A 20,565-nucleotide genomic window follows, 5' to 3' on the forward strand; every position below is an offset into this window, starting at 1 on the left:
AACGAGAGATCATACTGAGTTACTGAAGCTAGTGGAACTGAGGCTCCATCATCATCATCATCATCATCATCCTCCTCCTCCTGCCTAAGGTCAAGAATAAGGTTAAATGGTCAGCCAGTTTTGTAACAGCTCCTGAGCCGGCATTAAAGGCTGCTGAAGAAGACTGTGGGGCTGAAAGCTGCGCAAAAAGCTAGGAAGTGGATTTTGAGTTAGAATTCTTTTGTCGGACTAAATTTCTTCAAACACAGTGATAATTTGCTCGTAACATGTCACACACACACTCTGAGGTGTGACGTCACATCCGTGTAAAAACTGCTCTGGCGGCTGATTTAACTAATTATTTCTTCGTCAAATTAAACTTTGTACTTTGGTGCTGCTTTGACCTTGTTTGTGAATTTTATCCTGAATTCTCTCAGGGTCGTTTTCTGTGCTCAGAGAGACATTCAGCCTGAGTGAATGACTGCACTGAAGTAGTCCGCACTTTTCTAAGGCTGCACAGGATCTGATGTAACTCTCTATTGTGCTAATTTAGGGTGAGTGCCTGTGTGGAAACCTGGGCTGGATGTTAAAGTGACACTCCACCCAGAATCTTTGAACTTTGTATTGAGTCATGTTTTGGTTTTATATCAGTGAGCGTCAATTAAATATTAGAAACATCTCAGTAAACACAATAAAGTTCAACAGCACCACAAACTACATCCCTTAAAATGGTTGTTGGTGCTGGACCAATAAACTGGCAGAGAAGACGACTGTAGACTTGAGACAGGGATTCAAACCAGACTTAAGTCACTAAAATTAGGATTTGAAACTTGACTAGAGTCTTTACAACATAAACATACTGTACAAGATTACATTTTGAGCTGATAAAATACATATAATACAGCAACAGACAGTTCACACAGTTTGAATATTTACTTTTTAGACCTATAAAATCTTAAAGGACTTGGTGTCAGCTGTGTAGACATTATTAACACAGATTTAAAAGTAATATGTTCACAGTAGTGTCATTTAATCAGCAGCATCTAGAGGCCTGACAGATTTAGCTTCAGAAGACTGGTGACGTGGCTCTGACAGATGAACAGGAAGTAGATACTGCAGGGCTCATAAAACAGCCATATGATATAAAAAGAATACTGTATTAAGAAAATGACATTTTCTGCAAGAACCCACAGCTGTTAAACGAAGCAGGTAAGGAGACGTCACATTATGCTAGTCAAGTCATTTTCCCCAATATTTGCCTCTGGAGGTTTTACTGTCTTTACAGAATACAACTCCCTCTATCCTTAAACCTTCAAATCAAATGTGGAGAAAGCCCCCCCCCAAAACAAAACCAGAAAAAAAGATGGAGAAGAACGAGAGGAGGGGCTGGTCAGACAGGTACAGAAAACAACAACCTATTAGACTTAATCAGATTGACAAAACTATAGATAGATTGCAAACATATATGATCATGTTGACACCTCAACCAAAGACAAATGCAATGAAAACACAATTATGTTCAGAGCCACGTCTGACTGGATCAGACTGCCGTTCTAAATATTTCAAGAATCTAGTAAGTGAAGTGATTATTCTTGAAGAAAGGCCTGTAAAATTAAATATCCTTTAACCGTTTTGCAGTGTGAATGTGGAAATTAACTAAAACTACAACTTAACATGAAGCTACAAACTTATTTCACCTCTAAAGCTTTACAGGAAAACGCTTCTCCCACGACGAATACTTTGCTGTTGCATTTAAAACTGTGGACATCAAACGTGACTCAAATGAAACAGTGTCATTACTCGGCAGCAGGAATGAGCCTCCCATGTGAGGATGACGATGAAGGTTGTGTTCAGGCATCTGTCTCATCTGTATCATCCTGCTGCTTTTAAAAACTAGTGGTTTTCAGTGAGTCAGCAGAGAGAAACGAAGACGTGGGGGGAACAGTAGTGAAGTTGTGAACGCTGAGTTTGTTATGAAAGAGCAGCTCTTTGTCCAACATTGTTGTGTCATGCTTGTCTCGTTTCTCTTTGTCCTCGTGGCTCACTGACTCTCTCTCTCTCTCTCTCTCTCTGTTTCTATTCCTCCTCTCACTCTGTCCATCAGTCTCTCCCTCTCAGTCTCTACACTTCAACAATAAGAGCCTTGTCAGCGCTGCCTCCCTCCTCTCCACCGCCACATGTTCATTAGGATTCAGGAGTCAAACTCCAGTCTTATCTGCAGCAGCATCGTCGATTCACAAACACATTTCATCTTAGTTGAAACAAAATATTTAGACAGCTCGTTACCAATTAAACAAGATTGTCAGCTTGTTTATTCAAAGGGTTTTTATGCGAATGATATATTCAGCACCAGTGACAGAGACAGTCGAGTGTTCAGTGAAGGTGGAGACGTGAAGATAAAGTCATTTAAAAAGAGGAAATGAGAAAAGTTTTTAATGCTCCAAAGCACAAACTATCATACATAACCTGCAGGTGTTGGTTGGGTGGTTCATCCACACCAAACTTCAGCAATTGTGCGGTTAATGTGTTGAGACTTTTAAACTATTTATTTCTGAATGCCTGATTAGACCAGAGACCACAGAGAACCTGATTATCTCATTCTTACAAAACAGACAGTGTTGGTCGATTCTCATCAGCAGCTTCACAAAACTGAAAAATTAAAACTTTCTTCAGTTTCTCTGTTCCCTCAAAAGTCAGCACTATCACAACGGTTTGCATGTGGTCAACTCTGTGAATTTGCACGTAAAGGTTCACCAAACTTGAACTTAACGTGAAAACACCACAGAATTTTATTTTTCTCCTCGGAGCAAAACCACAAGAACAAGAGAGGAGCCAAAAGAAAATACTTGACTACCGTGATTTGACGTAAAGGATCAGTTCACTTTTTTTTTTTCGTCTATCTTGCAGTTTTTGGGTTAGGGTTAGAGTTTTTGGTTTGTTCCTCCTGCCCACACTGGTTTTGAAGAGATCTTGTCCTAATGCATTTTCAGTGAGAAAGAGAGCTCATTGCAGATTTATCGGTATCTGCAAGAAATGCATGTACAGAAATACCAAAGATATATTTTGAAATTGTTTCACATTCATATAGTGGGACTTTGTCCAACAGAGAAGTGACAGACTTATTTTTCCAACTGTAAATTGTCCTGTACATTTTAGTCATGATGGTTAAAAACAAATTTAAGGGAACATAATTAAACATGTTTATTTATGTTTTGAGTTGTGTAAAGAAAATGAATATGACTAAACTAAATTTGTCGCCTCACAGTCGCCTGCCTCCTCCACTCAGACTAGTTGCAGGTTACATCCCTGTTTATGTCATAGAAAATATGAACCATTTGTGTGAAATTTTGTCATAATTGATTTGGGAAGTCTTGAGTCATAAGCTGTCATGAGACTTTAGAAGTATCAGTTTGGTCGTTACTTCCACCTCCTCTTCTGCTGCAGTTCAGCATGGAAACACTGTCCATGAACATAAAGCCAATTTTGTACTAAAAAGAAATGAACCCCAGGTGAAGCTCACCTTATTTGTCCTAGCCTCATATTAGCTTCAATACATTGTCCAGTGGAGCGGCATCAGAGAGGAATCCTGTTAACAGTCAGTATGGACAGGAGGAATGATTACAACTAACAATAAAACTGTACAAACAATACGCCTGAAAAATGTGAACCTGTCTTATCCTTTAACTACAGCAGGTCCTCAGATGTTCATTGTCTCTCTCTCTCTCTCTCTCTCTCTCTCTCTCTCACACTCTCTCACACACACACACACACACACGGTATTTCAGGGTCACAGTGGATCACTTGTTTCTGAGGAATGCTTCTTCACTTCACCAAATCACAAAGTGCTGAGTCCTGAGCTTCAGCCTCAACCTCTGTCTGTGCTGCCAAATCAAGCGTCTGCAGTGGTTTGGTGTCGGGTTACTGAGTCACACCATAGTGACACAGCTGTGACCCTAATGGACTCAGATAAGATCAAGTGTCCGCTCCCCTGCACTCAGACTGACAGAGACACAAACTGTCATTTAGAGTTCAATTAGCCTTTGTGATTGTTTTGCATCTCTGGCAAATCTCAATTAATATTTGTGTCTCTTTATAGATATTTGTAAGGTTGTTTTGTCGTTCATTTTCTGTCTCTTTCAGGTCATTTTGTGTCTCTGCTGCTGTTTTGTGTGTCTGTGTAGATGTCTGTGTGGTGGTATTGTCTTCTTTGTAGTCATTTTATGTCCATCTCCAGTCGTTCTCTGTCTCTGTAGTTCCGTCTCTTTTAGTTCCTATGGCGTCTCTTCGTAGTTGTCTGTTTGGTTGTTTTGTGTCTCTGTAGTTATGTTGTGTCTCTTTACGGTCGTGTTGCATCTCTTTGTAGTTGTCTTTCAGGTCATTCTGTGTATTACCAAAACCTTCAAACACAGGCTCTTGTCCTGCCCTCCACTAAACCATCTGTGCACACACACTGCATCACCCTTTAATGCGCACAAACAAACGCAAGTTACACCTGAGTTTCTGTTTTTACGTTTTTCTTGACACACACACACACACACACACACACACACACACACACACACACGTGTGCATACATACATACACAATTTCCCTGTGTGCCTGGGTGGAGTTTCCTCAGGAGTTAGAGTAGCTGAAAGTACTGACCACCGCCCTCGCTCTCCATGGCCCAGTCCCCTACACTTCAATGGGTGGGTGGGGTGGTAGTGTGTGAGTAAACTGTGTGTGTGTTTGGGGTGGGGGTGGGGATATTAACGTCTGCCCATGACGTCATGCCTTTTTTCCTGAACCTAAATCCAGAATTTACATTTTTAAAGAAAAGTGTCCCTGTTTCACAGTGACGTTACTGAACAGCCAGTTGGAGAGTCTTTACAAACTCACACTGTGCAGCCACATTTAGTTCAGATACACACAACTTCATATTCTACTGAGAATTCTGGGAAATGTGTATAAAATGATGATAAAGATTTCTGGAATATTTCCATTTGATTGAATGGTGCAGATATAAAACAAGTAGCTTTGGATGTGAATATTTCACTCTTGTAACATCATAAAGAGCTGAAAAAAGTTCATACATGACATGTATAATCTGTCAGACACTGTATGTCAAAGGATTAGTGTGTGCTGCCAAGTTGAAAACGCATCCACACACAGAACTAATACATGTTGTTGGCTGTTAAACACGTTGTACAACTTTCTTTTAATCCAAATAATGTCTTCAAAAGCTGGAACAAGGAACTAATGAGTAAACTTGAAGATAAAAAACTAACTGTAACCTTACTCAGACGTTGCTGAGACTACATGGGGAAAAAAAACTAACACAAAGTGACACATAAACCATTTCTGTCCTAACACTCAACAGCAGCAGCCTGCATGTTTAACTTTGACAAGATCCCACAGGGGAATGTTACACAATAGACTGTTAAGATCTCACTGAGGGAAAAGTGTTGTTGCGGAACAATTTTATCAGAAACACAGCAACACCAGTGCAGAGCTAGACCTTGACATCACATGCCACAAGTGCCACAATCCCTTCAGGCATCATGAAAAAGAGGCCACATGTAACTTTACAGCAGCACAGAGAAAAACACAACAGATAAGGACGACTTCCAAAACTACAGCTAATCAAACCTTCACATTTACAGAGACTGACAATTCATTGGGAGCTGTTCTCATAAGAGTAAAACTTTAAAATGAAAGCACAAAATTATTTTTTAAAAAGGGATTTTTCAATTTTTGGTCTACCTTTAGTCTACCATTAGATTGTGTAGCGTAAAAACAGATCTCTTTCGTTTACAGAGGTGTCAGCAGTGTGCAACTAGTGTGCAAAGGCTGGCCAATCAGAGCGCCTGTTTGATTTCATTTAAGTTGTACACTGTTTGGACAGTGATCACAAAACAGAAAACTGTAAATGACTTGGAATATGACCAAAAATCTGTTAAATTAACTAAATCATTCAATTTATGATTTTACTTTTTTCACTTTTAGTTTTACTATGCATTAGTTGTAAAAGTAAATTAAATCAATATATATCATATATCAATGATTGTAAATAACTACAGCAAAAGTCTTATTATCTTGGTGGAACACTCGCTTCATTCAACAATTAATGATCCTAATGACTTCACCAATGTAAATTTCAAACCTTTCTATTATCACATGAAAAGAAATGAAATACTGTTTCACAATCAAACTATGAGATATACAAGACCATATGGTCTAGATGAGGTAATTAATTAAATTACTGTGGCCTGGACCTGGATAAGCAGCAGAATGGATGGATTTATTAAGCAATTAAAAATAATTCATTGTTTTTAGAGCTGCCACAATTAGTCAATGAATCCATTAGTCCATCGAAAGAAAATCGTTTCAGTCACTTTTCAAGCAAAACCTATGAAACATTTGGATTTAGCTACAAAATGTAAATATTGGCTGCTTTTTTGGGTCAAATATCTGGACTGATGAGACCAAAAAACAGCAAGTGAGAGAAAATATTTAAATCTTTTGTAAATTCTATTTAAGACTTTTCAATATCTTCTATGGCCTTTGTTTTGGTCTTTGACACCCTGGCACAATCAGAGGTAAACAGTTCTGTGACCCACAGGACAGTTTTCTTATGACACAGCAGAATTCCAAACCTTTCACCATGACAACCACCATTCACCAACTCCATCGTCATGACATCATACATCGAGAATTCCAAATAGCCAGCGAGAGTTCTATTAGAGGTCATGGCTGTTTATGACATCACACAGGGAAAAGGCCTTTTCACTTGTCATGATGCCCAGAAAAACAAAGAGCAGTGCTCCATTCATTTAGTGACCCATTATAACATCAGCACAGACAGACAGCTGAAAGAACCGACTCCATGTTCAATAACTGGTTTTGTGTGTCTGTCTGAGGCAAAGGACAATGACTGGACGGACATGAAACAATGTGACACCATCACAATACACTATGTGTCAATCAATGGACTTATATAGTCTAAGAAAATATTTTCTAAATGAAGATTTCCTGCATCATTAAATAACACCTAAAATAAAAAACATTTGAATATGAAAGAAAGAAAAAGACAACCAATCACATATACACAACAATTCATATAGCTTCCAGTATTGTATTTACATATACACTCAGTTGGTAGTTTATCAGGTACACCTAGATAAAACTAATACAACTAATACAATCTAACCCAGCAAACCTAATCACCTCCCAGCAGAGTAAATGTGTGGTCAAGTGATTTCAGACCAACCAATATCCTGAACTAGCAGTTACCTAAGGGGTGTGTCTAATGTTGTGGAATGAGTTGATTTGACAATACAGTTGGTTTCAATGCTACAGATGTTGCTGAAGCTTTGTTACTTCAAGTCTGCCCCACCCCCCTTCCTCCTTGTACAATGCAAGAGGACGAACCATTCTCAAGTAAAGATTTACATAAGCTTGTGGCAGCTCCCAATTAAGTCGTGGCTTTATCTACAAAAACAAAACAACCAGTGAAACTATGATGTACTATTTACAGGATTTATATAGATTTATATCAATCTAGCCAATAACGTTATGATGAAACTAGTTATTTTAAAAATCCCTACCAATCATAATTAAAATATAATGTAGCATAGCATGATGCAGCAAGGAAAATACTAAAACTACATACTGTCAACTGTAAAATTAAATATAGATCAAATTATATATTAGCATCTGCAGGACTTTGTCTGAGGCTGTCTACACCATCATCAACGTCCGACAATCAGAGAATGAGGCAGTATGCCTAAGAGGCAAAACTCAGGGTAAAAATGTGCATGTGTAAGAACAAGGAAACTACTACAGAAAAGCCAGATGATTACATCAACATTTTTTATCAACTCAGAGCTTCTCTCATCTGCGTTCTAGCAGTGGGACAGTCTGAGGAGGCTGTTCAGACAAATCTTAGTGAGCAAACCAAACTAAAACCATAAAAAGGACAAGGGACAAAAGTGGAAATTACCCCCATGAAAACAGTGCTGCATCTCTTTTCACGCCTGCTGTCAAGTTTGTGTTTTTGTACTCCTGATCATGTCTCATTTCCCATACAAAGAGATGAAGAGTCACTTACGGCACAGACTGGTGACTCACTTTGCCTAAAAAAATCCACAAACATGAGGAAAACATGAAAACTCCCCACAGAGGAGCCATGTGAGAGCAACAAGAGCTACTTCCTGTGAGGCAACTCTGAAGGGTTACACTCTGATTTACTCACTTTATGTATCTACTAAATTAGGTTTAATACAAAGATGTGCTCGACAGCTGTTAGAGTAAAATCAGTAAGAATCAGTGTTGATGGCTGACCTTATCCAGGATGAACTTGTTCAGGTACGGCATGTATCCCTGGTTGGAGACGGGACCCTCATCATCGTCTTTAAAGTGTTCCTCCAGCGCCACGGGGTCATGTGGGATCTTCATCACTGTACATAGGTTATGGGACAGCACCTGGAATAATGGGAAAACCTTATGTTTATTACTGATTAAAGGACTGACTAACAATTATTTTCTTAAATTAAATCATCTGTCAATTTGTTCAATTAATAGATTCATTGTTTAGTCTATAAAACGACAGAAAACAGTAGAAAATGTCCATCACAGTTTCCCAAAGCACAGTGGGGTGTCTTCAAATAGATCAATCAATCCAACCAACAGTTCAAAACCAAAAATATTCAATTGACAATTAGATGAAATCAGCAAATCCTCCTATTTGAGAGGCTGTAATCAGAGAATATTTGTCATTTTTCTTGATAAATAAGTTCAATGTTTGATTGATTGATCAAAAATGTTGATTCTGATCTCATGACCCTGTGAGAGCAGCAAATATCTAATATCAGTCACACCGGCAAACAGGTGATGCCACGTGAGCTCACACTGCACAAGTCTCTGCTCAGTGAGGTGAAACACTGTTAACACTGTTTTTGGGAGTATTCGTCAATGTAGAGCTTGATAAGCATATGTAGCCTTTTTGCAAAAACACTTGTGTTTGACAGGAAAAGGATGATTAAGAAGAACCTTAAAGTTACAGTATCACAGCCTCTGCTGCATCGAGTGCAGCACCAGTATGCTTTGAGGCCAAAAACAATGGATCCTACATTTCCCATAATGCAGCTCAATGGTATCTTTTCTTAGAGCCTCTCTGCAAGGTGAGCTCCCATGTCTCAGTCATGTTTTCCTGAGAGGTTTGCTAGGACTTTATAAAACATTAAGCCTGGGAGCTGCAAGTAACAATTATTTTCATTATCGATTAATCAGGTGATTATTTATAAATATTTGCTGATAAATTTTCTCTTCATCAACTCATTATTTCAGCTTTAAGTTCATACACTGCTCCTCTTGTCCTGTAATTGGACTTTGATATGATATACTGATATTATTGGTCACTGGTATCTGTAAGACTACATATTTTGTTTATTTCCAATTAGGCTGGTGATTTCCTGGATTTCCTGGAGTCTTTTGCACGACCTGTTGACTGGTGTTTCTAAATGTAGACATAGAGGAGAATAATGTAGAAATAGTGTGATGAGTTTTCCAGTCAGAAAAGAGGAAGTTTCACCTCTTTCAACAAATGTAACATATTTTTTAAGCTGTACTGCATTCTGGTCTATTGAGTCAAATGTTTGTGTAGCAACAGGCCTTTTCTCTTTATATTCAGATGCAGCTGAACTCATAAACCCAACCTTTATTGTTTTAAACTGATTTACTATGTTTGGCTGGAACAGAGCTGCAGATATGTGGGTGTGTCATAAAGTTGTATACATATTAAGAGTTTTCTTTGGGAAACTTTTAAAAAGTTTTGTTTTGTTTCTTAGCTGTGCTTTCCATTGATTCTGACCCAGTTCACCCCCAATGAACAATACATCTGTTTCCCTTTCTGAAGGTGACTAAAAGGTGAAATATCATGAAATGTATGACATAATTATAGACAAATACTTCCCTTAATCTTTACAGACTGAGAACTTACTGACATTGAGGCAGATGATTAATTGTTTCATGGTTTTAAAAACTTGTTTCCTTCCTTAAAATAATTTCAACACTTTAACACTCTTCTAACATCACTTACTTTACTTTTTGTGTCTCATGTGCTGATGTTTTCATGTCAAACAAAGTCAGTAATATTCCTGCGACTTCAAGGCCCCTTCATTTAATCTTTAATGTGACTGTGTAACTCCTGCGGTGGCTTGTACTTTTATTTGGATGTTTTACTTTGTAACTACGCTGGAATTGAATGTCGCCGTTCTCTGTGTAATTAATCAGTGTCTATTACCGACAGGTGCGAGTCAAACTGAGGCGCTTGTGTGTTGTTTATCAGCTTCAGAGGAGGAACCGCTACCAGCACGGAGGGGCAGAGATGTTTTAAACGTTTTTCTAAAGATACTGAATGTTGAGACCAGTGGGGCAGTTTCGTGCTCGACTCAAAAAAAAAAAAGGCGCAGATTCCCCCAAAACAGAAAAGCTGTTACAGTTTTTACCTTGAGCTGAGATTTGGAGACTTTCCCGCTCTTGTCCACGTCCAGCGCCGTGAAGGCGTGCCATATAGACTTTAACAGTTCGTCCCGCAGGGCCATGGTGGTGAAGAGACACTCGTCCTGTCGTCCTCTGTGTTGTCTTCTCTCCGAGTCGTGTGTCGTCTTGTGTCCGACTCTTCCTCTGTCGCCCTCTGAGAGTCTGAACTCTCTGCTGGACGCACAATGAGGAAAAGTCACGTGACTGCGCTCTGCGTGTGCGGCATCGTGATGATGATTGAAGAGCTGCAGCACCGCTCAGCGAGAGGAAGATACACATTACAAAGGTTGTGTGTATAATGTTTTTATAATGTATTGTTTCTTCATGGTTCATGTTGAGGCGTCAGACTGTGTCCATTTAATGTGTTGTATACATTGTGCTAAACTGTGTGAGCAGCTTTAACTGTGGGTTTAATTCGGTCAAGAATATTTTATCACATTTGAAAAAACATTTGAAATAGAAAAAAACTGAAGTAAAAGCCGAGAAATAGGCTATATATTTTTATTGAACCCCACTAAGAGGAGTTTCTAATAGTTTAGACTAAACTATATCCTCCAAAAACACCAAAAGGTTGAATCAGCATCTCAGTAAAACAACATCATTACAAAATGCACATTATAACCTTCATGAAGGGGGATTTACAGCAGGGCTGTTGGATTAGACTGCATTAGTTTTAGCTAAGTGTACCTAATAATCTGCCAGTGTACTCATACATTTTGACCTTATACCAGATACATTTCCATGGGGTCAACTTTGTAAATCTCATGACATGAAGAGACAAATCGGCCTCAGGGGACCTAGCCAGATGTTTCTGGATCTCCACACTTTTTTAAACATTAAATTCAGTCACTTTACAATGACTTTCCAGGCCAATTTCCCTTAAATTCAAGGACCCAACACGGCATAGTTGGCGACACAGATCAAGGTTAATTTCTGATACAATACTAAGAATTTTTATTTACAGAAGCTCATAGACAATTAAAGAGAGAGTGGCTTCTCAGCTGTGCTGTGTTACAGTGATGGTAGACTATGTGGTCTCCTGCACACACGCAGACAGCAGCACGCAGCCTATGTACTTACATTAAGTAAAACTAGAATTACCTCCTCGTGGTCGTTTTCCTCCACATCAAACCAGTCAAGTTACAGGAAATATGCTCACGATCTCCACTTCCTGAGTTACAATGTTGAATAATGACCAGATGTTTTTGCAGAACATTATGATGTCACGGTGAAGTTGACCTTTGACCTTTGGAATATAAAGTGTAAATCACTTCATAATTTTATCCTATTCAAGATTTGTGTTAAATTGTGTCAATTGGTACATGAATTCAAGAGTTATGTCTAAAAGCGTGTTTTGTGAGGTCACAGTGACCACCAAAATCTAATCAGTTCATCCTCGAGTCCAAGTGAACATTTGCACAGAACATATGAATTTAAGCACTTTCAGTGACTCGTCTATTTTCAAAAACTTTAAAGATCTTGATTTTTTTCTCAAATTGACAAACCTTCAAGGACCAGTGGAAACACTGTAAATAAATCATTTACATCTTTTTCAAAGCTAAATAAAACTGCAGTTGTGTTTATTTCCAGTTCAGATCTACATGTTGCATCTCAGCTTCTACAAAACCCCCTAAACCATTTATTTATCTATCAGTTTTTGTAATGAATGACCTAATTTTGCAATATGTCAAATGACAGAATTGGGTAAAATAAAAAGACACCCACATTGTAATTCCCTAAAAGCCAAGGTGATGTCTTTGTTTTGTCTGACCATCAAAACCCAAAGACACTAAATCATAATTTTTAACAGAGAAGTCACATTTGAGAAACAGGAACTGCTTGGGTACTTTTTTTAAATTATATTTGATATATTAGTAATTATCAGCTTAACATTTCAATTCTGAGAGTGCAATTAAAGTGTTTTAATAATGCAGCCGGAATGACGGATGTATCAGATGTGTGCCGACAGCTGTATTAATACTATAATCTGACAGATTCACAGTATTTGTGAAGGGAAGACCGTTCCACACCAAAAAACACTAATCACACTGAACAAAACAAAGTGTAGAAGGTGAGAATTTATTAAAAGAACATATTTACACGTTACAACAGAAAAGGTTTTTGTGTTAGAGGTTACAAGAACAAAGAGATGATGAATACTTTTCTAACAGAAGACGAGCCTCACGGAAAGGAGAAAGAAATTAAAAAAAAAAACAAAAACAAAAAAAAAACAGAACACATGAGGATCCAAGGAACAGGACGATGATTGTTCTAATGCTACAGGCAGGGTTGGCAGCACCAATCAACAGGGAAATCACCATGGATCCATTCAACCCTCACACATAATGAGTTAGCTCACTGGCTTTGGTGACTTTAAACAAGCTGGATGATTTTCCTCAAATGGCAAGAGTTGTTTTCCATCCAAAAAAAATAAAGCACATTAAATGGGGGGTGGACTCCTCTGCTACTTGAAAATAAGAGCCAATGACCTCTGGAACGATCCAACCTGAAACCGACCAAACCCTGATACATATAAAACATCAATAGCAGCAGCTTTTATCTTTTTTCTTTAAAAAAAAAAAAAAAAAAAATTTGTGGCAAGTTCCACGTGTTGCCTCCAAAGTGCTCCATTACAAACACAGAAATCGTCAGTCGTCAGACCCAGCATCAGGCGTTTGACAGGCAGTAAGGTGCACATGGCGACGGCAAGTACATTCACACTGAAGAGAGCTTCACTGCAGCTTTGATCTGCTGCCAACAGGCTTCGGCTTTGTCGAGGGAAGTGCAAGGACAGAGACAGAGAGAGAGCCTGACGTCTATGCAAACTTAAGGAATGACAGAGTGTAAAGGTACAGTAACTACCTTTGAGGAATGAGCTTTTTTTTCCCAAAGTAAAGTCCATCAGCGAAAGGGCTGAACTATGTTGGCAATGAGAGTCTATCGAGATGAGTTCAAGTTCGTTGTGGCAACAGTCTAGAGTTTCAAATGGGCTGAAGAGCCCAAGACCACGACTGACAGGATTCTCCTCCAAAAGAAAACCGGGAGACCGTGTCAACTGAACAGGTCTGAGTAAAGGTCCATGAGCTAACTTCCTGTCACAGTGCAGCAAAGTCTCAGTATATGGTGAGGCTGACCGACCGATTCATCTTCTTTCCGATGATTCTGGAGGTTCTGGGGTTGGACTGGACTGTGGAGCGGGTCAGGATCCTGTCGGTGGACAAAACCTTCTCCTCTGCTGCAGCCCTGGCCATCTGGGCCTTCTTCAGCTCCCTGAGGAAAACAAAGACACACTGTTTAGCCTTCATGAGACCAGGAGGCGAGAATTATGGCCGCATATTTTCATTGTTTTAATTTATATTCAGTAGAGCTAAAACTAAATTAAATTTCACTATAGATTAATCCGTCAATTATTTTCCTGATTACTTGTTTGGTCTGCAGCCATGATAATGAATTGAAATGTCTTTGTTTGACCAACAGTCCACAACCCAAAGATAGTGAGTTTCCTGCTGCTGTGTACTTACTTTTGTAGCAGGGCGTTTTTGAACTTCTCAGCGTTAAGTTCAACTCGTAGCTGATCAGCACTCATTCGGGCAGCAGTGAGGAGCACCGGGTGTTTGATGAGATCAGAAGTTGATGGTCGTCTGGTTGGGTCAGGGTGGATCATCAGCTGAAATACAAGGAAAATATAAGATTTGGTCACAAAAAGAAAAGCACAAGAAAAGCACAAAGACCAACAGAAATCGAGGCAGGGTGCATTTGAGTGCAAATTATCAGTAAGAAATTCTGTTTAGGGCTGAAATGAATTTGGCTCGAATAATTTGTAGATTATTTTCTAAATTAATTGGTTGGTAAATAACCAAAAGCCCAAGTTGATTTATTCAAATAACCAATTTTTTCTGAAAACAGTCTATAAAAGGCTGTAACAGTGTCTCCGGGTCTCACAAACCTTCACTTATTCAAAACAAAGACAAACACAGTGTTGACCGTTACCTTGAGGAGATTGAGAAACTCTGGAGAAAGCACTTGAGGGATGGCGGGCAGTTTTCCCTGTCGGATCTCATGCCACTTGTCTCCATTTGTTGGAAGAGGCTCGGCTCCCGAGGCGTTAACAACAGTCAGAGCCAGAGCAAAGATGTCTGCCCTCGTCAAGTTACTGTAGTCCTGGAGAGAAAATAAAAACAAGAAGTTAGGGACCTTGTTTGAAGCTGTAGTGGTTCAAAATTATAAGTGGTTTTAGAGTTGGATTACAAACCTCTTGTAAAACTTCATTAGCCAGGTACCTGCTGTCACCCTCCTCCACCTGTGGATTGTTAACTCTTGTCACATGTCCAAGGTCACCTGAAGAAGGAACACATACAGAGAAGATTTTAGATGTGAAGACGAGCACCTACGCTTAGTACAAATATAAAATATCAGTATAATAAAAATAATATATATATAATAATAAATAATATAAAGATATAACTTTCAAATGCAGGAGGTCATCATACATTAACTGTGGAAGCATCTTACCAATTTTGTAGACAACACTGGTGGTCAGACCGTCGTCCTCATCACATTCATCACAGCTCGCTACAGATTTCCGCGAAATGAAGATGTTGCCTAAGAAAAAGATATTAACCCCTCCATTAGTTTCTGACCAGAAAACATTGATGTTAAGACTATGACTCTGTTTCTTCACAAAATTAAACTTAATTAACAAGAATTTGATTTAATAATCATTTAATGGTCACACCACCCAAGATATCAAAAACTAGTGGGGATGACCTAGAATCATCTATCAAATCCATTAATTGATTGACATTTGTCACATTTTTGTTATTACTTCTCAGCAGTATATAAAAGTAATTCCCAATAATAACATTAAACACAACCTCGATCTGGACATGCAGCAGAAAATAGATGGAAAGTTTAACCAATTCATGAAAAATATTTGTTTATGGTTCCTTATCAATTTTGAACAACAGTGCTGGAGATTTTCCTCCCAGTTTTAGATAAATTCACATACAAAAACATTTATATAAGTAACTTTACTGGCTGCATTAGGTTGGAAAACATTTTTAAGACCTTTGAAATTAATTTTAAGACTTAAATCCCTTTAAATGCCTTTTATTTAAAGTCTAAAATCAAGGCTGGCAAATATCCTGCTAACTCCTGTACCAATCTACCCACATTTATGACTACTACAGTAAGCCTAATATTACATTGTGATGTACTCACTGGGCTTGATGTCCATGTGTACCAAAGATGTAGAGTGGATATATTTGAGTCCTCGTGTGACTTGTAGTAGCAGGTCTTTCAGCTCCAGCTCCGACAGGTAGCTGAGCCGTCTGTAGTTCTCGGCGATGACATCTGACAGCGTGCCACCGTTGCAGTACTCGTTCTGGATGAGCATGTGGTCGTCCTCAGCCCAGGCTGAGTAGTAACGCACCACATGGGGATGCTGGCCCAGCACGGCGTGGGCATACACCTCCCGTAATGCATTCTGCCTGTGGAGGAGGGGAACAGATTGTTTTAATTAAGGCATGTCTGAGGCAAGTTTTATAGTTAAACTGAAGGGGAAAAAAAATTGCCTCCAGTGTTTATGGTGAACGGCTTATACAAAGGAATTTGTGAATGACTTGGTGCATTATGTACAGGACAGGGGCAGAGAGGGAAATTCTTGTTAAAATCTGCATGTCCACAAAATGACTTGTAACATACAGTCGAAATGCTGGTAGTTTAAAGGATTACATGTCATTAAAGTTTATGACACAATTATTTTACCTTTAGAGCATCTTCCTTGTAAAATTTTGTCACTTTGGACAATCAAGGCACAATCATTGTAAAAGGTTTTCAGCTTGTAATGAATCCAACTTACTCATCTACTGATCCTGCCAAAGGTTTCTTTGACCTCTTGATGGCATAGATGCAGCCATCTAGTCTCTTCACACACTTGAACACAGCACCAAACTCCCCACAGCCAATCTTCTCCAGCTCGAGGAACTCTGAGGCGTACCGGGACATCATGTTGCTTTCCATCATGGTGATTCTCTGCAGGCAGAAGAAGCATATTAACATAACATATTTATTAACATTCAAATGTTTTTGTAAATCTAATTTTTCCAACAAGCTCCAGTCACATAATGAAGCACATTCCAGTTGCTTTCCAAGGGACAATTAGCATAACCATTGAAAGCAACACATTTCCTTAGTGAACTGGTTTTGTCAATTTACACATGAAATGATTTAGAGAAGTGACTTTGTTTCTACATGTTGTCCTTACAGCTACACCAACTATTGCCAAATGTTTCCACTGACTGTGTGGTATTTTTTAAAATTCTTGCATTTGGTTTAAACTAATTTGTTGTGATGTTTATTCAATATGTGTGTACTCAGTGCATTCACTTGTGCTTTTGTGGTATATTTACATTAATAGCTTTTTACAAGAATACAAAACAAAGTAAAGCTGAAACTAATAGTATAGTTTAGTCTTCTGAAATAAAAAAAACTATTTTGATAATGATCAAAAGTACATAATATTTTCCTGCTTTAATTGGTTTTAAATTGTTTTAACTTGAACAGCTTTGTGTTTTAGACAGCTGGTCGACCAAAAATAGTAATTTTAAGAAATCCCCTTGAGCTTTAGAAGTATTTTTCACTGTTTTCTGTTATTTCTCAGCTATTTGATTACACAAATAATAAAAAAAAGAAAGAAAAAAAAAAAAGTTGAAACTCTAAAACCAAGTTTGAGATGAAATTTCTAATGAAAAGAAATAAACCAACTATTTGACTGTGTAAGTGTATAATTTTATGTAACTAATGCTAATCATATAAACATTTATTACCTTGGATGGTGGGAGGACTTCCTCTTCTCCTTCACCGTCACTTGCCTCCATGTCTTCTCCACAAGAGCTGAAAGATCAAACACAATAGTGGACAGTGCTTAGCATTCTGTACAGCAGGGGGCAGCACTGGGGGCTTCACAAGCACATGGCAGAGTTCACCTATAACCATGAGGTCTTGGTTCCCAGCCAAAACCCCTGGCCTTAGTCAACGGCTTTAACGTATCTGGTTAATATAACAATGGGTTTGATCTGTGTACAAGCCAGCAGCTACAGGTGTTCAACACTGCTCTTCACACAAGTGATTAACCGCTTCTTCATTACTGCAATAACAAAGATTTAATGTTATCATAAACCAACTGATCAGGGTGGGAAATATGTAACCAAAATATTGACTGCAGTTTGTCTACTCCAGCAGCAAATTTGGTAAAGCACTACAGTATGCAGGTCTTTTCAGGTGCAACACAGGTATAAGGACAAAGTTATTTCTAGCAAAACAGTTTCAGTCTTAGAAAACATCTGAGCAACATACTCATTCCAGTGTGCCCGCTTCCTGTTGTTTCTCTGCTGCGTGGCAGACTGGATGAGGAGGGAGTCGGGGGTGAAGGGGTTAAAGTTGACCAGAGGTGTCTGCTGTCTCCTGCTGCTGTCTGTGATTGACTTTCCTGAAGGCTCCACATTCTTGAACAGGGCAACTCTCCTGCTGGAGGATCCCGGGCCGGAGCCCCTTGCTCTGGACAACAAACTCTGAAAAAGACAGATTTAGAGCCTTGTTAATTTGAGAACAGCTGCGGGGAAAAACACAAACTTAACATTTAAAAAGGAGACTACTCGATTAAGTGTGTGAAATAAGCTGGGTTGACAAACACTATATGGCTGCTGGTTCTGAAAAAAAGTATTGTGGATATCTGGGTTTAAAATTAGGCGTTTAAAAGGCAGTGTTGTGTAATACAGTAATCACTGTTAGACATGCCCAGACATAAAATTCCAGGTTCCCAAATCATCTGGCTGGCTGACTACAGTGAAAGCATTATGCAATAAGTACAGTTGTACATTAAGTGGGTCACTGGGTCGTTAACTGACACAGCAAAAGTATCCTCTGGAATTCAAAAAATTGAACTGATTTGTTTGTTTAAGCCTGGTGTTGCTTATTTTCGCTGATTTTCTTTCTAAACTAACGTCTGACAAGATCCATAGAGCAGCCAGCTCAATGTTTCAATGGAGCAAACTTATAAAGTTAAAATTTGAGACATGGAGAAGAAACAGAACAAAAGATATTCTGTGAAGTGTGTTTTTCTTCAAGATCGCATGAGCAGATCCAAAGTCTGCTTAATCTGAGGCCCTTGCAAAAAATGTGTAAATTCAGCCACTAATCTCGAAGAAGGTGCTTTTTCAGAAATATCTAACATTTATTTAAGTTATCCATAGACGAGTGCTAACCTTTGGTGTGTGCGGTGTGTCAAAAAGCCGGAGTTTTCTGAAGGTTTTATGCGGAGGTGTGTCGGGGCAGTCTGGGATCGGGGAGCTGGATCCTTCCCCGTCTTCCTGGACATAGGACCGCTCCGGCGACCCTCCGTACAGCCGAGAACTTTTCCTCGGTGACGGTGAACAGTTGGCAAAGATAACACTGCTCGGGGACCGCAGGTGAGACGGTGAACCGAAGCTCTCCTCGTCCCACAGCTCAACGTCGTCGTCCCCGCCGGACTGGTTCAGGGGGCTGCTGCTCCCATCCAGCCGTTTGTCGGTTGTGTCCCTTCGCATTGGCATCGGGGAATCCATCTCCGTGAATCCAGACTCTCCCCCGGTGCTATTATTAACGTCCTCGATGGGGTCATCCTCCCCGTCGCTGCACGTGAACTGTAATTTTTGACGAATCGGCCGAGTTTTCGGGGACGGGGAACCGTGCCGATGGCGACTGTAGCTCGACATTTTCAGGATTTAAACCCCGGCTTCGTCGACGGGAAAATCACGCGGTTGGACCTCCGCTACTGTTGCAGTGGCGTTTCTCGTAATAAAAAAAACAAAAAAACCTTTAACTACCTTAAAAGAAAGGTACGGGTTCAAAAAGTGTCCAAAAACGATTGAGAAATGCTTAATTTTCCGTTACCATCCAAGAAAAAGTTAACGTGTTTGCTAACTCCTTCACGCCCATCCAGCGCAGAGAAATGGCCCCGGAGTTACCTTGTATTCAACGTAATAGTAACGTCCGAAGTCGGCGTTAAACTAAAAACAAACACCACAACTACCCGGTCCACTCGAGTATCGGTATCCGTCACTATCTTCCCGATTGCTTGCCGAGACAGAAATGCGTCTTTCCACAATAAAACCAAACCAATGTTTACAAAAGAGTTTGAATGAGTCAAGAACTAGCCTCTTCCTATCACGCGCGTGGCAAAGGACTTCCCGCGACCGTTGGTCACATGGCTTGGGGCGGCCAATCAGAATCCGTTTCGAAATTTTGAAAGATGGGCGTTCCAGGGAGCCTTCAGGAGGCGTTACGTCATCGGTGGCACAGCAACAATCTGGCGCGAACACTGGAGTCACACAATTACCTTTCAGACAATGCGTCTATTATTGAGACGGTACGATCAAAGCAGCAACGATAGATAAAAAGATGAAAGTCAAAACCAGAGTGGAACCTCATTCCGCTCAGTTTACACAAGACAAATTACAACTAACCATGTCTTCTAGTAATAAAAAACGGTCTACAGTGGTTAAAATGCCCAACCACCACATCAAAATCATAGTAAAAACCGCACCACGTTCAGGTTTGCTCCAATTTATTTCTATATTTAATCAGTAACAATGTAAGCTCTAATGGGTTCTCCATCCTCCAAAGCCAAAATCCAGTGTCAAGACCTGAATTGATTTAGTTTAGATTTTTTTGCTCATTTGATGTAAAGTTGTGTTTTATGAAATTGTTTAGTTTTTTCTGTCAAGACATTAGACACACAGAAAACCCTAGCCAAGATAGGATTATTCCATTGTGTAAGGCTGCAATCAATTATTACTTTATTTATCATTAAGCCTGACAATTGTTAAATTATTCAGTGAATAAAATAATATTGCCTGAAGCGCAAGTGAACATGTTCAAAACACCATCATGTCAACTTTAACATCATTAAAATCTGATATCTTGTACCAGAGAATTTTGGGCATTTTTAATAAAATATTATTTAAATTATTACTGTTATCAACATTGATGCTAATTAATATTCTGTCAATCAACTAATCGATTAAT

The 20,565-nt window shown here is 39.2% G+C and overlaps 2 protein-coding genes across 2 annotated transcripts in view; both read right to left on the reverse strand.

The window, feature by feature from the left end:
• The window catches only part of swap70b (switching B cell complex subunit SWAP70b), a 32,666-nt gene extending 21,997 nt beyond the window's left edge, over positions 1–10,669 (reverse strand). The window contains exons 1-2 of the mRNA XM_087171496.1: positions 10,467–10,669; positions 8,302–8,442 (exon numbers count right to left, since the gene is read on the reverse strand). Coding sequence (XP_087027622.1) covers positions 8,302–8,442; positions 10,467–10,562 — 237 coding nt within the window. The 5' untranslated portion in view covers positions 10,563–10,669. The remainder of the gene's footprint in view (positions 1–8,301; positions 8,443–10,466) is intronic.
• Positions 10,670–12,563: 1,894 nt separating this feature from the next.
• On the reverse strand, positions 12,564–19,727 carry LOC111647704 (wee1-like protein kinase). The gene is made up of 10 exons (XM_023397349.2): positions 18,765–19,727; positions 17,857–18,071; positions 17,328–17,394; positions 16,361–16,533; positions 15,721–15,989; positions 15,013–15,102; positions 14,753–14,838; positions 14,491–14,661; positions 14,022–14,167; positions 12,564–13,770 (listed from the first exon to the last, which is right to left on the reverse strand). Exons 1-10 carry the CDS (start codon positions 19,251–19,253, stop codon positions 13,614–13,616), a joined length of 1,863 nt encoding a protein of 620 aa, XP_023253117.1. The 5' UTR covers positions 19,254–19,727; the 3' UTR covers positions 12,564–13,613.
• Between the last annotated feature and the right edge of the window lie 838 nt (positions 19,728–20,565).

The sequence above is a fragment of the Seriola lalandi genome, unplaced genomic scaffold (assembly GCF_002814215.2).
Source record: "Seriola lalandi dorsalis isolate HSWRI2012SDOR001 ecotype SW California unplaced genomic scaffold, Sedor1 jcf7180002055008, whole genome shotgun sequence".
In the NCBI taxonomy this organism is placed as follows: Eukaryota; Metazoa; Chordata; class Actinopteri; order Carangiformes; family Carangidae; genus Seriola; species Seriola lalandi.